The sequence below is a fragment of the Gymnogyps californianus genome, chromosome 2 (genome assembly GCF_018139145.2).
Source record: "Gymnogyps californianus isolate 813 chromosome 2, ASM1813914v2, whole genome shotgun sequence".
NCBI classification, from domain to species: Eukaryota; Metazoa; Chordata; class Aves; order Accipitriformes; family Cathartidae; genus Gymnogyps; species Gymnogyps californianus.
In genome coordinates, this window is record NC_059472.1 from 141890646 (window position 1) to 141906595 (window position 15950).

The following is a 15950-nucleotide window of genomic DNA, read 5'->3' on the forward strand; positions in this document are numbered from 1 at the left end:
AAAGTGTTTTAACAGATTTCTGTCTTCTGACAGCAGATGAACAAACAGTATTGTATGTAGTATTTAATTTTTAGCTCTTCTTTTCAAGAAACATTTTTAGACGTTTGACATTCAGTTATTTTCTTTTGTACAACCGCTATTTTTTAATGTATTATAAAATTTCTCTTTGTTATGCCTATATATATTTATGTATGACCCGCCAGTGTCACCAAGCGGCACCGCCTGGCCGCCGCCGGCTGGGCCCGCCGCTGCCCCGCCCGCCCGCGTTGCCAGGGCAGCGGCAGCGGCGGCGGGGAGCGGGGAGCCCGCCGCCATGAGCAGGAAGAGGCTGGAGCAGCTGGCCGACTCGCTGGGCCGATCCGCCAAACACTGTGAGTCTCTCCCCCGGCTCGGCCCACGGTACCCCGCGCCCGGCTCGGCCGCCTCAGCGGCGCGGTGGGCTGCGAGAGCCGTGCCGCTGCCGCCGCCTGAGGGGCGTTCGCTGCTCTCGGCCGCCTCCCGGTGTCCCCCTGCTCGTTCTGTGGCCCTGTTCACCACCCACCCCCCAAGGGGGGCACTTCCCGCCGCCCCCTTAGGAACAGCGGGTACGGGGCGGAGGGGTGTGGGGGCATCGGTGTAATGGTTAACACCTGAGGTGTCCGGGCCCTGTAGCTTGCCTGTGCCTGCCGTGTATTTTTACCAACTTAAGTTACAAAATATGTTCACTTGTGTTTCGACTGGGCAGTTAACAAAAGCGAAGTGGAATGTCTGATCAAGCTCTTCAACACGCTGGTGGCCGAGTCCAGCAAACGCTTTGCTGCGGTCGGCTTTGACCGTAACATGTTCAGAGACACTCTGCACAGCGCGTTTGGCATGACGGATGATATGATCATGGACAGAGGTGAGACTGATAGGTCTAAAAAAGATGCAAGCTTTTAGTTCTACGTTGTTGACCCGATGAGCATGCCTAGACAAAATAGTGCCATCTCATCCCTGTAAGGACAGCAAAGGAAGAGTTACGCTCAGGACCAGCTGAGTAAAGGATATCTTTTTTTTTTCTTTATGCGGAATAGTTTTCCCTTAGTTAGGATAGCTCATGCTCTTGTACGAGGGAGACCAGCCAGAGAGGCAGTTGTAGAGCTATTGTGTGGCCTTTTCTGTCCCCGTCACTGTAGTGTGACAGAAGAGGGCAGCATGGTGTCTCCGGTGGTTCCATCGGGAGCTGCAGTCGCTGCTGCTGGTGGACAGCTCTGTCTCGGGCTTGGAGGCCCCAGAAAGGCATTCTGTTGGAGTGGATAACTTCTGGAATAGAGGCGCTGTGAACAGCACTGAAGGAACTAGGCAGACAATACAGGGAGATGAGAGTAATGAGCCAAATAACCCCTGGAAAATATAGTGATTTCACAGATTCATAATATGAGGGCCACATTTGCAGTTGCTGTGAAAGTCGGCGTGAATGATCTCTGACGTACGGGTGTCGAGAGGAGAATGTGGAGGAGGCATGAGTCTGCCATTCTTTTCAGTCTCAGGCTGCCAAGAGCCGCCTCTTGGTTCAACTTTCTCCTGTTCTCTAGCAGGAGGGGTATTTAAATGCCATAAAATAAAAACTTGTTGCCATTTTATGCAACAAGTCAAGTGTGTTTTGGAAGATACCTTACATGGACACATTCTTAGAAATTATTTTAATGCTTACATACAGGGGGGCTGATTTCAGTTTGCAAAAGCAAACCTGTTGTTTTCCAATTCCAAAATGCTTGGCTCTGCGTGTAGAGGTGTACCTGTAGCCACCTTACTAATTAATATTCTAAAATATGAATTATAGATGTTAGTTAATGCTTTGAATTATATCTTGGATTTGAAGTACTGTATTACAGGCTGTATGAATAGTGAAGCTGCAAGATTGAAAGTTTCTTATTTCAGGGAAGGGAGAAGAAAAAAGATTTTGGTACATGAAGGACAGGAGAAGGTTATTTTTCTTTGTATATTTAAAATATTTATGTAGTGTTTCTAGGATTACTTTCTCCAAGATTTTCTGAGACAAAACCTAGTAATTAAAATCTTCTTCTGTATGCAAATATGCTTTAGTGTAAGGGATACTGGTTTATTTGGTTTATATCTGCATGGAAGCATACTTCCTGTAGTTGTTTAAGTCAGGAAAGCAACAGATCAAACAAAACGTCTTATCCCAGCAGGATTCTGGAGTGGAAGATTGGTAAACTGAGGGGCGAAATCCCCTTCATTGTTACAGCTTAGAAAGATTCAGTCATACCTTGGTGAAAGCAGAGAAACATCTTCAGAAAAAATACAGTGTTATATTTTCATTGAATTTAAGAAAATATTCCTTTCTTTGTGTTTGCCTATTATAAAATGTATCTAATATGCTTCCCAGTGTTCCGCACTTTTGATAGAGACAACGATAGCTGCATCAGTGTGGTGGAATGGGTGGAAGGCTTATCAGTATTTCTTCGGGGGACATTGGAAGAAAGGATTAAATGTAAGATTTATCTGTATGCTAGACTCTAGTAGTAATAATTGAATTCATGACTATTAGATTACACATTGCTTTTGTTATAATTTAGTAGTTACTCTTCTGAACTATTTGGTAATTGAAGAGTTTTCTTCTGTGTCGTGGTTTAACCCCAGCCAGCAACTAAGCACCACGCAGCCGCTTCCCCCTTCCCCCTCCCAGTGGGGTGAGGAGGAGGAAAAAGGGGGGGGGGAAGTAAAACTCGTGGGTTGAGATAAGAACAGTTTAATAACTAAAGTAAAATATAATACTAACAATAGTAATAATGAAATATAATAATAGTAATGAAAAGGAATATAACAAAAAAGGAGGGGAGGAAGGGAAAAAAACAAACAAGCAAGCAAATAAAAAAAAACCCACCAGTGATGCACAATGCAATTGCTCACCACCCGCTGACCGATGCCCAGTTAGTTCCCGAGCCACAATCCGCGCCGCCCGGCCAACTCCCCCCTGTTTATATACTGGGCATGACGTTCCATGGTATGGAATACCCCTTTGGCTAGTTCAGGTCAGCTGCCCCAGCTCTGCTCCCTCCCAGCTTCTTGCACACCTGCTTGCTGGCAGAGCATGGGAAACTGAAAAGTCCTTGGCTGAAGATAAGCGCTACTTAGCAACAACTAAAACATCAGAGTGTTATCAGCATCATTCTCACACTAAATCCAAAACACAGCACTGTACCAGCTACTAAGAAGAAAATTAACTCTGTCCCAGCCGAAACCAGGACATTCTGTATAGTTTAATGTAATGAAAATGAGTTCTGAAACGGCTTCTCTGAGACAGAGGTTTTTCTGTGTAAACTGCCGTTATCATAGCTGCCACCTGATTTTGTTGCTTACAAAAACTAGCATTTGAACTGAAGCTTGTTCTACAGTATATAGTTTTGACAGAATATATGGTTTTGTATTCACACACAAAATTAGAAAGATGCAGATGTAGCTCAAGGGTGATTTTGGCTAAATAACACAGTCTCAAGCCAACCAAGGCCTGTGCCAACATTCATTTACTGGCACAATGGGGACACAGCAGCAGTTGTGTTAATTCCAGCAGTTCTTCAGCTTGGAGGCATAGATGGAAAAACTGAGTCTGTTTGTAAGATGGTCATGAGAACCTCCACAGTAATGATGGAGAAAGATAGGGGAGAAAAAATAGCAAGAACTCTAGAATTTTGAGAAGCAGGAAAAAAAAATAAAATAGGGCATGTGGGGAAAAAAGTGTAATAGAAAAAGGAGAATGACAGCTTGTTGTTTCCGTAGTTCCCAGGCTGCAGCATCAGCCATCCCTAATGCACTGTATAAATTCATCTGGAAAGCGGCCTGGGATGTCACAGCACTAGGATGTGTGCCCAGGATGTAATTCAGTATGTCAGTACAACTACAAGCAGTAAAATATGCAGCCCTGCTGTAAGCACTATAAAATACACTAGTGTGTAGTGATACACAGTGTTGTCTGTCCTAAGTGTGTGCCAGTACAGTTTTTCACTGTAGACATAGTCTTTGTCAGGAAAAAAAAACCTCTTGTGTTCCAAAATTGAAAAGTTTGTTTGTTTGTTTCAATAAGTTTTGTGAAGGATAGTAAAGTTTATTATGGTTGTAAATTTCTGATTCCAGGAAGGCAGAAACAATTAGAAGAGGAATTAGGCAGATACTCAAAATACTCTGTTACAGGGATTTTCTCTTTGTATTAAGGGATACTTCAGTTGTCTTTTCCACAGCTCTTTCTTACTTTTCCTTTACTTTTCTAACCCAGCTTCTGAAATAACGAGGATGTGTTTTGTAGGTGCAAAGTCCTTCTGATATAGACAGGTGGTCCCCACCATGGGAAATTGCGCTTCTAAACCAGAACCTTGTTTATATTCTAAATAGACAATTTTAGAGAAGTTAAGATCTGTAAGTTAGTATGGTTTCTGTGAACTGAAGATTATTTATTTGAGCAGAAATAGATTTTAACTATGAGGGTAAATAGGCAATAATTGACTAGTATGTGTATCAAAATGATACATATATTTCATATATAAATATATATAATAAATGTGGCTCAATAGATATACTGTACAACATACAATTCACATTTTCTGTCTATAAGTAACAGACAGCTTTAATGGTGTGTGATATAATTTGTGTGAACTTAAAATTGATTTATCTTTCAAAAAGACTGTTTTGAGGTTTACGACCTGAATGGTGATGGATACATTTCAAGAGAGGAAATGTTTCAAATGCTGAAAAACAGCCTTCTCAAACAACCATCAGAAGAAGATCCTGATGAGGGAATTAAGGACTTGGTAGACATAGCACTGAAGAAAATGGCAAGTACTTACTCATTGTGATACCTGACTGCCTTTCAAACATGCATAAACTGAACCTTAGAACATTCCTATGAGGTAACAAAATACTGTGTCTGATTTGCAGTGGGATTCTGAGCCACAGAGTTAGTTACATACTTGAGATAAACAAGTCTCCTAAGGAAAGCCAGAAATATCATCCAGATCTAACGAGTCCCAGTCCAGTATCCTCACATGAAACTGTTAATTTATTATGTGAATGTATTATAAACTTTATGTATAAACTAGTATGTGTATGTGTGCATACACACATGTGGATGCCCAGTCAAAACAAAAGCCCAGTCAAAAGTGGAAAATTCAGAAGTGTAAGCTGCATTTATTCCAGTGTTAGGCATCTGCAGTACCTTTATTATTAAGTACATTTGTGTTTTATCAATTGATCATGAAATGTCTTTATCCAATTTATATATTCTATTAGAATAGTAAACTCAATGTTATTAACATAAAACTTGTCTTACCGTGATTAATCTAGGATATCCAGATCAGCCAGGGGCTGTGTTTCAACATTTCATCAACTCAAGAAATGTAACCTCCCCTCCTGTGGTGGTGTTCAAAAAATATCACTTAAAACCAGGTCTTGAATCTCAACTCCTTTTATTTAACCCCGTCTTTTCTATTTTTCAAACCCACCCCTTTTGCACACCCTCAGCTGAAAGGTCCATCTTACCCTTAGTTCTTGACAATGCTGAGTCTAGTCTCACGCAGAAAGCAAGCTATGACTCAGCAATTTGTTCATCTTTGGAGCACCGACATGCGCAGCTTTCCTGCAGGTTGCATCCAAAATGAACAGCCTCATATTCTGGGCAGTCGGTAAGTGGGCTGTGCTAGTCCAAGCACAAGCGCTATGCTCCAGACATAATGAATCTTCATATATGTAAGAACATATTATAAACTAATCATGTACATAATCCTGTTTCAGCTTTTGCACGAGAACTTAATAAAGCTCTGATACATGTTTGAAGAATGTCTAGATCTGATTTGGCTGCTGGGCAGTTGTCCGAGTAGGATATTGCTGCCCATCTCAAATAACTGAACAGCTATGAGATATCCAAAAATGCATTTGTGGAGTCCATCACTCAAAGAAGAAAAAATTACTCTTTAAGCAATTGCCTGTAGGTACCGTGGCATTGTGACTAGGCATACCTCCAGTCCCATGATACCGTTTTCATACTTAAAAGTATTTGTAATGAACATGCTCATGCCCTGCTCTCCCTTGTGCTGAGGAGTGTAAAAGGTAGAGGGTAGCCAGCCACTTCTGTTTAAGCATCCAGTGGCAGGTTTTCCTGTTCAGGAATCTCTGTCTGCGTAGCTCCTTGTCTCTGCTTTTCTGGCCATTAGAACCTGTGCTCCCTGCATGTTCACCTGCTATGATGGTTCCATGGCTTGATCTTCAAAAATTTTGTTTTGGCCCTGTGCCTTGAACACTAGTCATATCCACCCATCAATCTTCACTTAAAGCCTTTATTTTATATGGTTTAAAGAAGTACTTATGCTCACCGTAGCATTTGTTGGTGTTTTAAGCTGCCATGTCAGTAGAAACAGGAGGTTTTCAAATTGCAGAAATACTAAAAACACAAGGATGCTTTTCCCACCCCCAGAGGAATATTCTGCTATGCTGAGATTCTGCAGTACGAAAGTGGGCTGGCATCAGCATACTCCACCATATGCTTCTGGGTGCTGTACATGAAAAAGACAGGGCAGAAGTATGCCTACTATAGAAACCACTAGGATAAAGTATTTCCAGCCTCATGAATAGGATGTAGGTACACTCATGATGTAAATACATATACAGAATATATCCTAACGTTTTCTCCTACTTTTAAGTCTCCTACTTCTAATTTATCTCAGTGCAACTGTGCTTGAGATTTGTCCCTGCAATTCTCAGCTCAGCCTCTTCCCATGTTAAAGTTTTGCCTTCTCTAGAATTCTGTTAGCAAAGCCATATGAGGTAGTTGAGCTTGCTCCACCTTTTATGCCTTAGGTAGAGGCAAATGATACAGACCTTGTCTGAGCAGAGGCTGATGGCCCAAAGAAAATTATTTTTGCATACATTCAAACTAAAAATAGAATCCATGTCAATAAAACACCTGTTAAACAAAAATACAATTACTACGAGTAATCATCCTTTGCTGAAGAGTTCCCTTCCTTTTGTTAGGACTATGATCATGACGGCAAGCTTTCTTTTATGGACTTTGAAAAAGCAGTCAGAGATGAAAATCTTCTCTTAGAAGCCTTTGGACCATGTTTGCCAGACATAAAGGTATGTCAACCTTGAGTTTAAAAAAAAAAGTGCGATACTTTCTGTACTATTGGTAAGGAGATACACGTATTATGGTATTAACTGTCATTACATGGGGCCTGCTGAAGTCAACTGATGATAAATGCTTCAGTTGTGAGATATGCATATGCTGAGTTTACATCTGCCTTTCACAGCACCCATGTTTCCTTATACAGTCAAACACCGGTACCAGAGAATGTAAGAACACACTGTTACTCAATGTTTGTCTGTCCTGGGGCAGCAATATAATGACTGATCCTCAATGACCACCCTCTCAGACTAAGAAAATGAGACCGTTCTCTTGAATTGTTTATCCGAAAGCTCTCCAGGAGTACAATTTTTATTTTTCTTTCTTCAGTGCCACTGGCAACACTGCAATCACCTCACTTACAGCCTTTTGGGAGAGGCTGGTAACTGTCTGAAAAAAATACCTTGAGAGTGTTCTTCATCTCAGAGTGTGGCACTGCTGTTTTTTAATTACATCTAACTGGGCTTATTTATTAGCAATACATCTAATTCAATTCAGAATTTTTTTCTTTTTTTTGGAAGACGGTAATTTAGAACATGCTCATTTCCTTAGCGTTAAGTTCAACTGTGGAGAGCATTTCTGCTCTATAATAAAGAATAATTTTTTTCCTAATCCAATAATCATTATTCTATTTGAACTGCAAGTCATTTTTAAATACTGAAAGCTGTGCCTTCATAGAGATGGAAAAACAAAATTCTGAAATACACACAGTGATTCCTAGAAACAGAAAAGTTGTGTAAGACTGCTGAGAACACGGCAAGTAGTCATTTGCTGGAAACCTACACTTCCTGCCAGCGCACCTACCTGGTAGGCTGGAGGACGGGAAGAAAGGGTCTTGTAGCCATGATTGCAGGCTGTATTACATCACGTCAGCTGCAAAAAGCAGCTGTTTCCAAAATGCCAGACTTCTCCTGGCAGGCTGTCAAAAGACTTTCAAGGATTTGGGAAAACCCAGGTAAGTACTCTGTTTTTTACACCAGTGAAAAGGTTTTAAAAAGTTTCTGAACAAAATTATGTTCACTAATCAGTGTAAGTCACAGAAAAATGAATTGCTTTCTGTCAGCGATGGTGGTAAAGCAGGGACACAATCGAGGCTAATCATGGCAAGAGGTGGAAAACTTGGCTTGTTTCTTGCTTACAGTATTTGTGCCTGCTGTTCTGTACCCTACCCAACTGCTGCCTTTTTACTAGGTCTCTAGTTTCACTGTTAAAAGAGAACTCTATTTTACATGTCCTTTCAAGCCCTAAAAGCAATAAATAAATTTCAGCTATGAGCTTTCCATGAAGAAAACCCATCATTTACTAGATTTCCCAGTGGGGTTTATGTTGGGGAATTTTAGTTGTACCCCTTGACATAAATTAAACGCTTATTTGTACTTAAATGTACTTTAAAAAAAATGTAATGAACAACCTATTGGCTAGAGTCCTACCGCCATAAGCCGCTCTACAAGGAGTCTGCAAAGATGTGCCATGAGCAGATTCCTTATATATGCTTGCTCCAGCACCAATCCTGTGAGCGTCAGCATGGGGGGCCTTACCCCAGCGTTGGGTTCATCCCCCCAGCACCAGTTCTGCTGCCCAAAGGTGGCCCCTGAGCGCTCCCACTCCAGGACTGTTACAACACAATGCTGCAGATATTCATCTCATCACCAAAGGAAATTTCACTCGTTCACATTAAGTAAGTCATCTCAGTCTCTGGCGTTCCTGCTTCCAGCCAGTTTAATTCACTCTGCAGCTGGGCATTCTTGCCCTCCATGCCAGATCATTCCTTGATCATACCTCACCACTGCTGAGCAGTTACAATTTTAATTTCCCCTTTAGTTATAACTTTGAATGTTCTGATTGGTCTCTTGGTGATGACATCATTAATGCTATGGAATTTAGCTTTTCTAAGCTAAAAAGCACAAGGTAGCCTAAGTGTAGGGACTGTCACTGCTTACACATTTCAGTTTAGCATCTTTTCCGATTAAATTTAAATCCTTTAGTTAACTGAAAATGAACGTTGTTTTTTTTTTCCCCCAAACAGAGCAGTATGGCATTTGAACAGAAAACTTTCCAGGAAACTCGTAAACTGTAACTTCAAGTGGAATACTGTTGTAAGGTTTTTTTGCTTCACCATTCTTCATGAAATAGTAAAAATAGGAGCAACTTGAAACTATTACTAAGTTTCAGTATTCCTTTACTGTAAAAGCTACTGAATAAATAGAATTTACTTCTGTTACTCTACCTAAATACGGTTCTTCAATGAATTATGAAATATGTTACAGTATGAGGTACACAGGACAAGATTGCGACAATAATATTACACTGGTTTGTTCATTTCAAGAAACAAATTGATACAATTTTTAACAGCAAATTGCTTGGAAATACAGTATAAAATAATTTTATTTTTTAACATAAAAATAAATATTTTAAACTATATCCTTTAAAAAATGACTGTTGGAAGATGCTGCCAGCAGTACCTATATTCTTCTTCTCTGCTTTACAAGTGGTTTGGCTGAGCTACTCTCTGGCTTTTCCACAGATGTTCTTGAAACAGAATCTGCTACCTAAATTGGAAGGGGGGGGAAAAAAAAATCTTAGTAAACTGTAACCACTCCTTTTTTATGCTAGTTTTAGAGTAAGGCCATGTCTCCAACATTTGAGTATTGGGAGGGATGTATTACTATAATCACAGTTGTATTGAATTTTCCTGCAGCCAAAGGCAGCATTAAACACAAGAGAGGTGAAACTTAGAAGTGTTAGCAGTACCATTTTTGTATTGTAACCACACAAACTGATTTCAGATACTCAGTGATAGAGTGTTACATATCTTATCACCCCTCTCCCTACCAGAGGTGTTTTCAAAGTAAGGTTTGGTATGCTTTTTAAACTCAGGTATTCCAGGAAGAAAAGGGAAGGGAAAGGAAAAACATGTGTTTTGACACGTATTTTAGAAATTTATTTAATATAAGGGGTGCTTATTTATCAGTTTGTCTGGACATAAGCTCTTTCAAATCAGTCTAGTTAGTCATAGTCAAGGGAGCTTTTTCATATCTTAATTTAAATGGAAAGTTTTATCAGGAGTGTTTGACCTGCTAATTGATTAGTATCCTCCATAAAAGGTTATATAGCTTAAGACATGCTTCTCGACATAGAATTTGTGGTTCTGTACATCTTTTAATGCCATAAGAAGTGTTGGAGCAAAATTACATTGAACTCTGACTTTGTTATTTTTCACCCCCTTTCAGTCAGAAACCAGATAGAAGTACCACACTGGCGTCAGCAGGACTACCTCCAAAGTTATCACGCCTCCCCACGTGGAAAAAAAAGTGTAGTTTACTAAAAATTGTTTAGGACCATGCACTGACATTTATACTTTCTGAAGTGTAGTGTAAGAGGTATGGAGCAGAATGGCCTGCGATATTTTGCATTATGGAAGAGTTTAATAGTAAGAACGTTAGCTTTAAGTGGCAAATAAACTGTCAATACTGAATAAATGTTGAATTATCTTAGGGTCTCTATTTTTATGGATAACAAGCACATAATATATATGTTTGAAAACGAAAATATCAGAACTTTCAGAACCCATACCTCTTTCAGTTTATTTCGAATTAATGTAGCTGAAGTATTCAATGACTCATCATCCATATCCACTTTAGGTATTTCTGGTAGCTGTGGGCCAATAATGACTTCAGTATTGTCCACACTTGTTCCGATGAGGGAAAACTTGTTACCTTCTTCTCTCTTCCTCTTACGTTCTTGCAGGTGAGTTGTACGAGGCATAAACCTATCAACTCCATTATCAATCGGAACCGTTCTTTGCTGCATTAGGGAAGTTGGTGGAGTATGTCCTCCCGGATGTACACTTAGAGTTAGGGATGTGTTTTGACCAAAGTACCCAGAAGTTTCAGCACAATTGTTATCACACTGGGGAAATGACAACAGGCTCCGATTATGATTCCCAGATGGATACCCTGTGTTGTGGGATACTCTGTGAGAACTTGTAAAGCAGGATGGATCCCAGTTACTGGCTCCACATGATCCTGACGTTCTCTGTGGACAGTCATGCTCGGAGTTCTTTGAGACTGTCTTCTTAGGCCCCTCTACTTTCTTTACCACAAAGCAATCTTTAAAACAACAAAAAAGTAGCTTCACTATTTTATGTCATTATTAGTTCTAACACATAAGAAGAAACATTTAATACAATTACAGAAGCAATACCAGTGATACTTCATTCCCAGTCACCTTTCTGTGATTCTTTTTTCCTAAGTGGCACCTTTCAACTAAAGTTTTGCAGCCTAGCCCCTCTGCTGGTTTGTGAGGAATGCCCAAGCAGAAGTATTTCAGCAGTTTTGAGAAGACAAGGAAAATATTTCTAATGTTGCAAATCAATGACTTTTACTTCCAGTTATGATTTCAAGGATAGGCTGTCTTGCAACATTTAAAAAACAGGTGGTTTGATGTTAAAAATCAGTGATTTTACTCCCTTTAAATATCCTCACGCAATGAATAATGATACCAAAGTACATAAGCACAAGAAAGGAGAAGCCTGTGCTCAGCAATTTGCTTATTTCTCAGCTTGCCCAGCCTTCAGTGCTGCCTGGGAACTCTGCAGTACAGTAGCCTTTGTAAACCCAGTCCATTCTTAGCATTCCTCCAGTGCCAATATGTACGCTGGAGAAATTTTTTGTTGAAGGTTCTGGTCACCTTCCTTACAAAACTGTCCCTTTGGACATGCCTGAATAAGCTGGAACAAGGGTGAAAAGATGATCTCAAATTTCCTGCCAGGGCTTGAAATTTCTGATAACATTTTGAAAAAAAAAAAACGAGAAGGAAATACTTCATTATTAAAGCTTATGCATTTTTTTATTTTAGTGCTAACCAAAACCAAAAAGTTGCTTTGAAAAAGATACAGCCCTCTAAATATTGAAAGGTGTCTCCATTCTGCTGCAAACATACTTAAAATGCATCTTTAAAACAGCCAGATACAAAGCGTTTTCTTTAATGGGCACTTTAACCAAAAACCCACCCACCACTGAAGTGAGATGTTAAGATTCTACAGGAAATTTAATTACAAACCTCTTTGATTTGTTGCTTTTGCTATATACTTTCTTCTATCCTGCAACTTCTCCCTAGTTTCCTGGACTGTTTCAAATTCTGGAGCATAGCACACATGGAGCAAACTACCAAAGAAACTTCGTTCATCCATTTTTTTCTTGGCCACCCTGAAGGGAATGAAATTGTATTGGCAAAACTGAGGATTTTACTTCAACTCTCTAGAGTCTTAACAGAGTGTAAATAAAGAAGGTGTAAAAGATTAAGACAGCAAGAGGCAGATGTCGCCCTGTCCAATACCTTGCACACTGCAGTTTTTGGAATTTTATAAGATAAACTTCAGTAAATTGCTCTGCTGGATATTCATCTAGAGCATGATACTCTTCAATGGCACCATATAATGCAAATTGTTCAACTAATTCCTTCATAACACCTAACGCAGGAACTCCTTGTATTAGTAAATAACGAGATTCCAAGTTGATAGTATAAACCTGAAAAAAAAAAAAAGAATAGAGTATTCTAAAATGTTCACATTCTTGCTTTACTGCAAAAGTAAGGAATTTTCTCTGTGTTTTCTGTTGTTCCTCAAATCCTCTAAGGATGCTGAAAACCCCTCTATACCCTATTTTGACTTTGGACTCTTGCAGGAGCAGTAAGCGCACAGTTATCTGGGACCTCTTCATCACTGAGCGGGAACTGAACTCAAGCTTGTTACTCAAAGAACACCACAAATTAGAGTTGACTCTTCTGCACCAGGTCAGAGTACTGCCATTTGCCAAGTAAAATCTCTAAGTCTCTGGCAGATTTCCTTGCAAGACTGACTAGTAACCAGTTAATATGAAGCACTGTCAAAATAAAAAAAAAAAAAAAAACACTGAAAAACCTGTCTTGTTCACAGGCAGAGAGGTAAAACAGGGAGGAAAAGAAAAAAAAAGTACCACGATTCCTTGGGGCAGATCATGGGTGTGCAAAGCTGTCCCAGTGATCAAACAGGATACGTTTTTAAGACAGATGGGTACAAGATGCTAAGAGAAACAAGGTCTTCCCCCAGCAGGTTAAAAAACAAACAAATCACTCTTTTCTGTTTTGTATAATGACTGTCACATAACACAGACTCCATGGAAAGTTCTGTGACAGCTCACTACATACAACAGGTAGCTAAACCGTAAGATCAAAGGAAATTCATTCTGATTTTGTTAAAAAAAAAAAAAACAACAAACATTTAGACCGCATGAGCTACGCATCTCTCTCAAAAAACAGCAAATGCAGGACAAAGGGAACCGCACAGGAAACCAGCTGTCAAACTGCCATCATGAAAGATAATCTCTGCAAATAGGTCACATAAACTGTTCCTGCGATAGCAGCTTACTCCTACCTGCTGTCATTCTCAAGTCAGCCCTAGAAGGTGCCATTACAGCACACTGTACGTTAACCACACACACAAAAAGCAAATCCAGCATTTTTGCTGCTGTAGTGAGAAGTTCCTGCTATGCAGTAGGCAGGGCCCACGATGCGGGGCCTTCCCTCCATCTCCCCAGGAGCTGCTGGACACCAGCGCATAAGTACAAAACCAGCCGTGTGCACGGGAGTCCTGCTGAGTTCAGTGGCACTGCTTACCCCGCTGCGTGTTGGCTAGTAACAGCAACATTCAGCTCTGCAAGTTTCCGTGCACTGCTCTTAATCTTTGGTTTTATATTTTGCACAGAACTAGCCTACTTGTGCTACATGCATTTCTAAGGGATTAATTTAGAAAATACAACGTGGGAGTTACCAGACTGACCAGACCCAACTCCAGCTATTCCTTCCGGGGCCTACCGCCTGCCTGAGCCCACGCCCCGATGCACCTCAGCAGCAAGGCGAGAACAACTGGAAAACAGCCAGAACGGGGACAAATCCTAACAAAGGAGACCAGGCGGCCACACAGCTGCAGCCGGAGACCTGCAGGGAGCTCGGCCCGGGAGCTCCCTGCCCTCGAGACGCCGCAGCCAACAACCCCGGCGGCGGGCCGGGCGGTTCCAGCCCGCTCCAGCGCCGCCCACCACCGCTGCGGACGCGGCTCTGCGGGACCGGGGCCGCCCCGCTCGGGTCCCGCTTCAGCACGGGCAGACCCGCGCTGCGGCCCCGCCAGCCGCGCCCGGCCGCCCTCACAGCAGAGGCGGCCCTAACACGGGCCACGGCCCGCGGAAGGCCCAGGCCGGCCCCACCTTCACGGCGCGCGGTCTCCGCCCCTCCCGGTACTTGGCGCGCGACTCGCAGACCCCCAGCTGCGCGTGGTGCTTGCAGGCATCGCCCAGCCCGCCGCCGCCGCCGCCGCCGCCGCCGCTGCTGCTGCTCGCCGCCATCTTCCCACCACCCACCGCGCAGGCAGCTCCAGCTGCTCGCCGAGACACCAGCCAATCAGGCAACGGACAGAACTCTCATTGGCTCCCACTGAGGCGGACATCGACGGCGTCGATGAGCCAGACAGAAAGAGCCGAAGCCCTCGATAGAGAAGCCAATCAGAGGCAGGGAATGCGTATATGCCGCGCCCGCATTGGCCGGCAGTGGGTTATACCATTGTTTCGGGGGTGGCAGGGGGGAGAAGGGGGAATTTCGGGAAGGCCTGGCCTCGCTCGGCCCGCTCGCCCGCCTCCGAGTAGGCAGCTCCCTGCTAGGGCGGAGCGGGCGCGCAGTGGTGCCGGGCCCCGGCCGGCCGCCGGCATGTGGGGCAGCGGCAATCCCGGCGGAGAGGGAGCTGGAGTCGCCGCGGTGACGGTCGCCCTGAGCGGGACCCGGGACTGCTTCCTGCACTTGCCTCCCGAGCTGGCCTCTCACCTCCGCCTGCAGCAGGTACCGGGTCGGCTCCGCTCGGGGCCTGGGCGGAGGGACGCCTCAGTCAGAGAGGATTATGGGAGAGCGCCGTCGCCCGCACCCCCCCCACCCCGGCATCCCGTTGCTATGGTGACACGAAGAGCCCTCCTCCCTCCCTTCACGCCTCAGCCCTCCCCACCACCAGCTGCGGTGTCGCTATGGTGACGGAGCGCGCGAGCCTCCCCCTGCAGTGGGGGGACCCCCCCCTCCTCACAGGGACGCAGCTGCTTTGTGGCCATAGCAACGGGGAGCCCCGCCCCTTCCCCCCCCACCCCCCGCGGCGCCCCGTGCGGCGGGGCCCGGGCGGCCCCGGTGGTGCGGCGCCTCACGGCGGGAGCCGGTGCGCAGCCCCGGGCGGCGCTGGTGGCCGGGCCCCGGAGGAACTGCTCTGTTTTGTCATCCGTTCTTCTTAATGAAGTGCGGGAAAGAGTCGAATTTTTCTCCCAACGCAGTCGTGCACTGTGGGCGTCTGCGTCTCTCTCAGCACTATGTATCTTACACCAGTTTTCGCAGTAACTCATCAGCATTAACCGAATAATGTGTAAATTAATCTTTCAGGTAGGAGGTAAGGTGGTGAATCCAAGCAGAACCGTCATTCTTGGTGTACATAAATCTTCCACTATATATTCATGTACAGAAAGGGACTCCTGTCGTGCAAAGCCCTATTGAGTACATGGGTCAGTTGCAGGAAGTGCGGCTTAGATTTTAAATAACGTTTCACACCTGAAAATGAGCAAAGCCTGCGTGCATCCCTTGTGCCATGAACACAAGAATTAAGGATCTGCGAAGCAGAACGGACAGGATGAAAAATGGCAAGAATGAGCAGGTGAAGAGGAGGAGATGGGAGCAAAGCTCAGGGGTGGAGATGGCGGCCACAGTCCTGGCAAAGCCCCTCTAGGCCAGGCTGGCCTCA

The 15950-nt window shown here is 43.4% G+C and overlaps 3 protein-coding genes across 6 annotated transcripts in view; 2 read left to right on the forward strand and 1 right to left on the reverse strand.

Annotated features, from left to right (window-relative positions):
• Positions 1–313: 313 nt before the first annotated feature.
• On the forward strand, positions 314–10641 carry CLXN (calaxin). 2 transcript variants are annotated; one of them, XM_050891970.1, is made up of 7 exons: positions 314–371; positions 725–880; positions 2369–2473; positions 4657–4808; positions 7000–7104; positions 9177–9246; positions 10381–10641. In XM_050891970.1, exons 1-6 carry the CDS (start codon positions 314–316, stop codon positions 9225–9227), a joined length of 627 nt encoding a protein of 208 aa, XP_050747927.1. In that variant the 3' UTR covers positions 9228–9246; positions 10381–10641. The 2 variants fall into 2 exon arrangements, with proteins under 2 accessions (XP_050747927.1, XP_050747926.1); XM_050891969.1 differs by lacking the exon at positions 10381–10641 and having other exon boundaries at positions 9177–9365.
• Positions 9518–14529, reverse strand: RBM48 (RNA binding motif protein 48). The gene is made up of 5 exons (XM_050890927.1): positions 14392–14529; positions 12488–12678; positions 12212–12357; positions 10724–11259; positions 9518–9699 (listed from the first exon to the last, which is right to left on the reverse strand). The coding sequence occupies exons 1-5, from the start codon at positions 14527–14529 to the stop codon at positions 9613–9615; spliced, it is 1098 nt and encodes a 365-aa protein (XP_050746884.1). The 3' UTR covers positions 9518–9612.
• A 358-nt stretch (positions 14530–14887) lies between these two features.
• Positions 14888–15950, forward strand: part of PEX1 (peroxisomal biogenesis factor 1) — a 34975-nt gene continuing 33912 nt past the window's right edge. For all 3 annotated transcript variants that reach the window (XM_050891043.1, XM_050891044.1, XM_050891045.1), the window contains exon 1: positions 14888–15016. In XM_050891043.1, coding sequence (XP_050747000.1) covers positions 14888–15016 — 129 coding nt within the window. The remainder of the gene's footprint in view (positions 15017–15950) is intronic.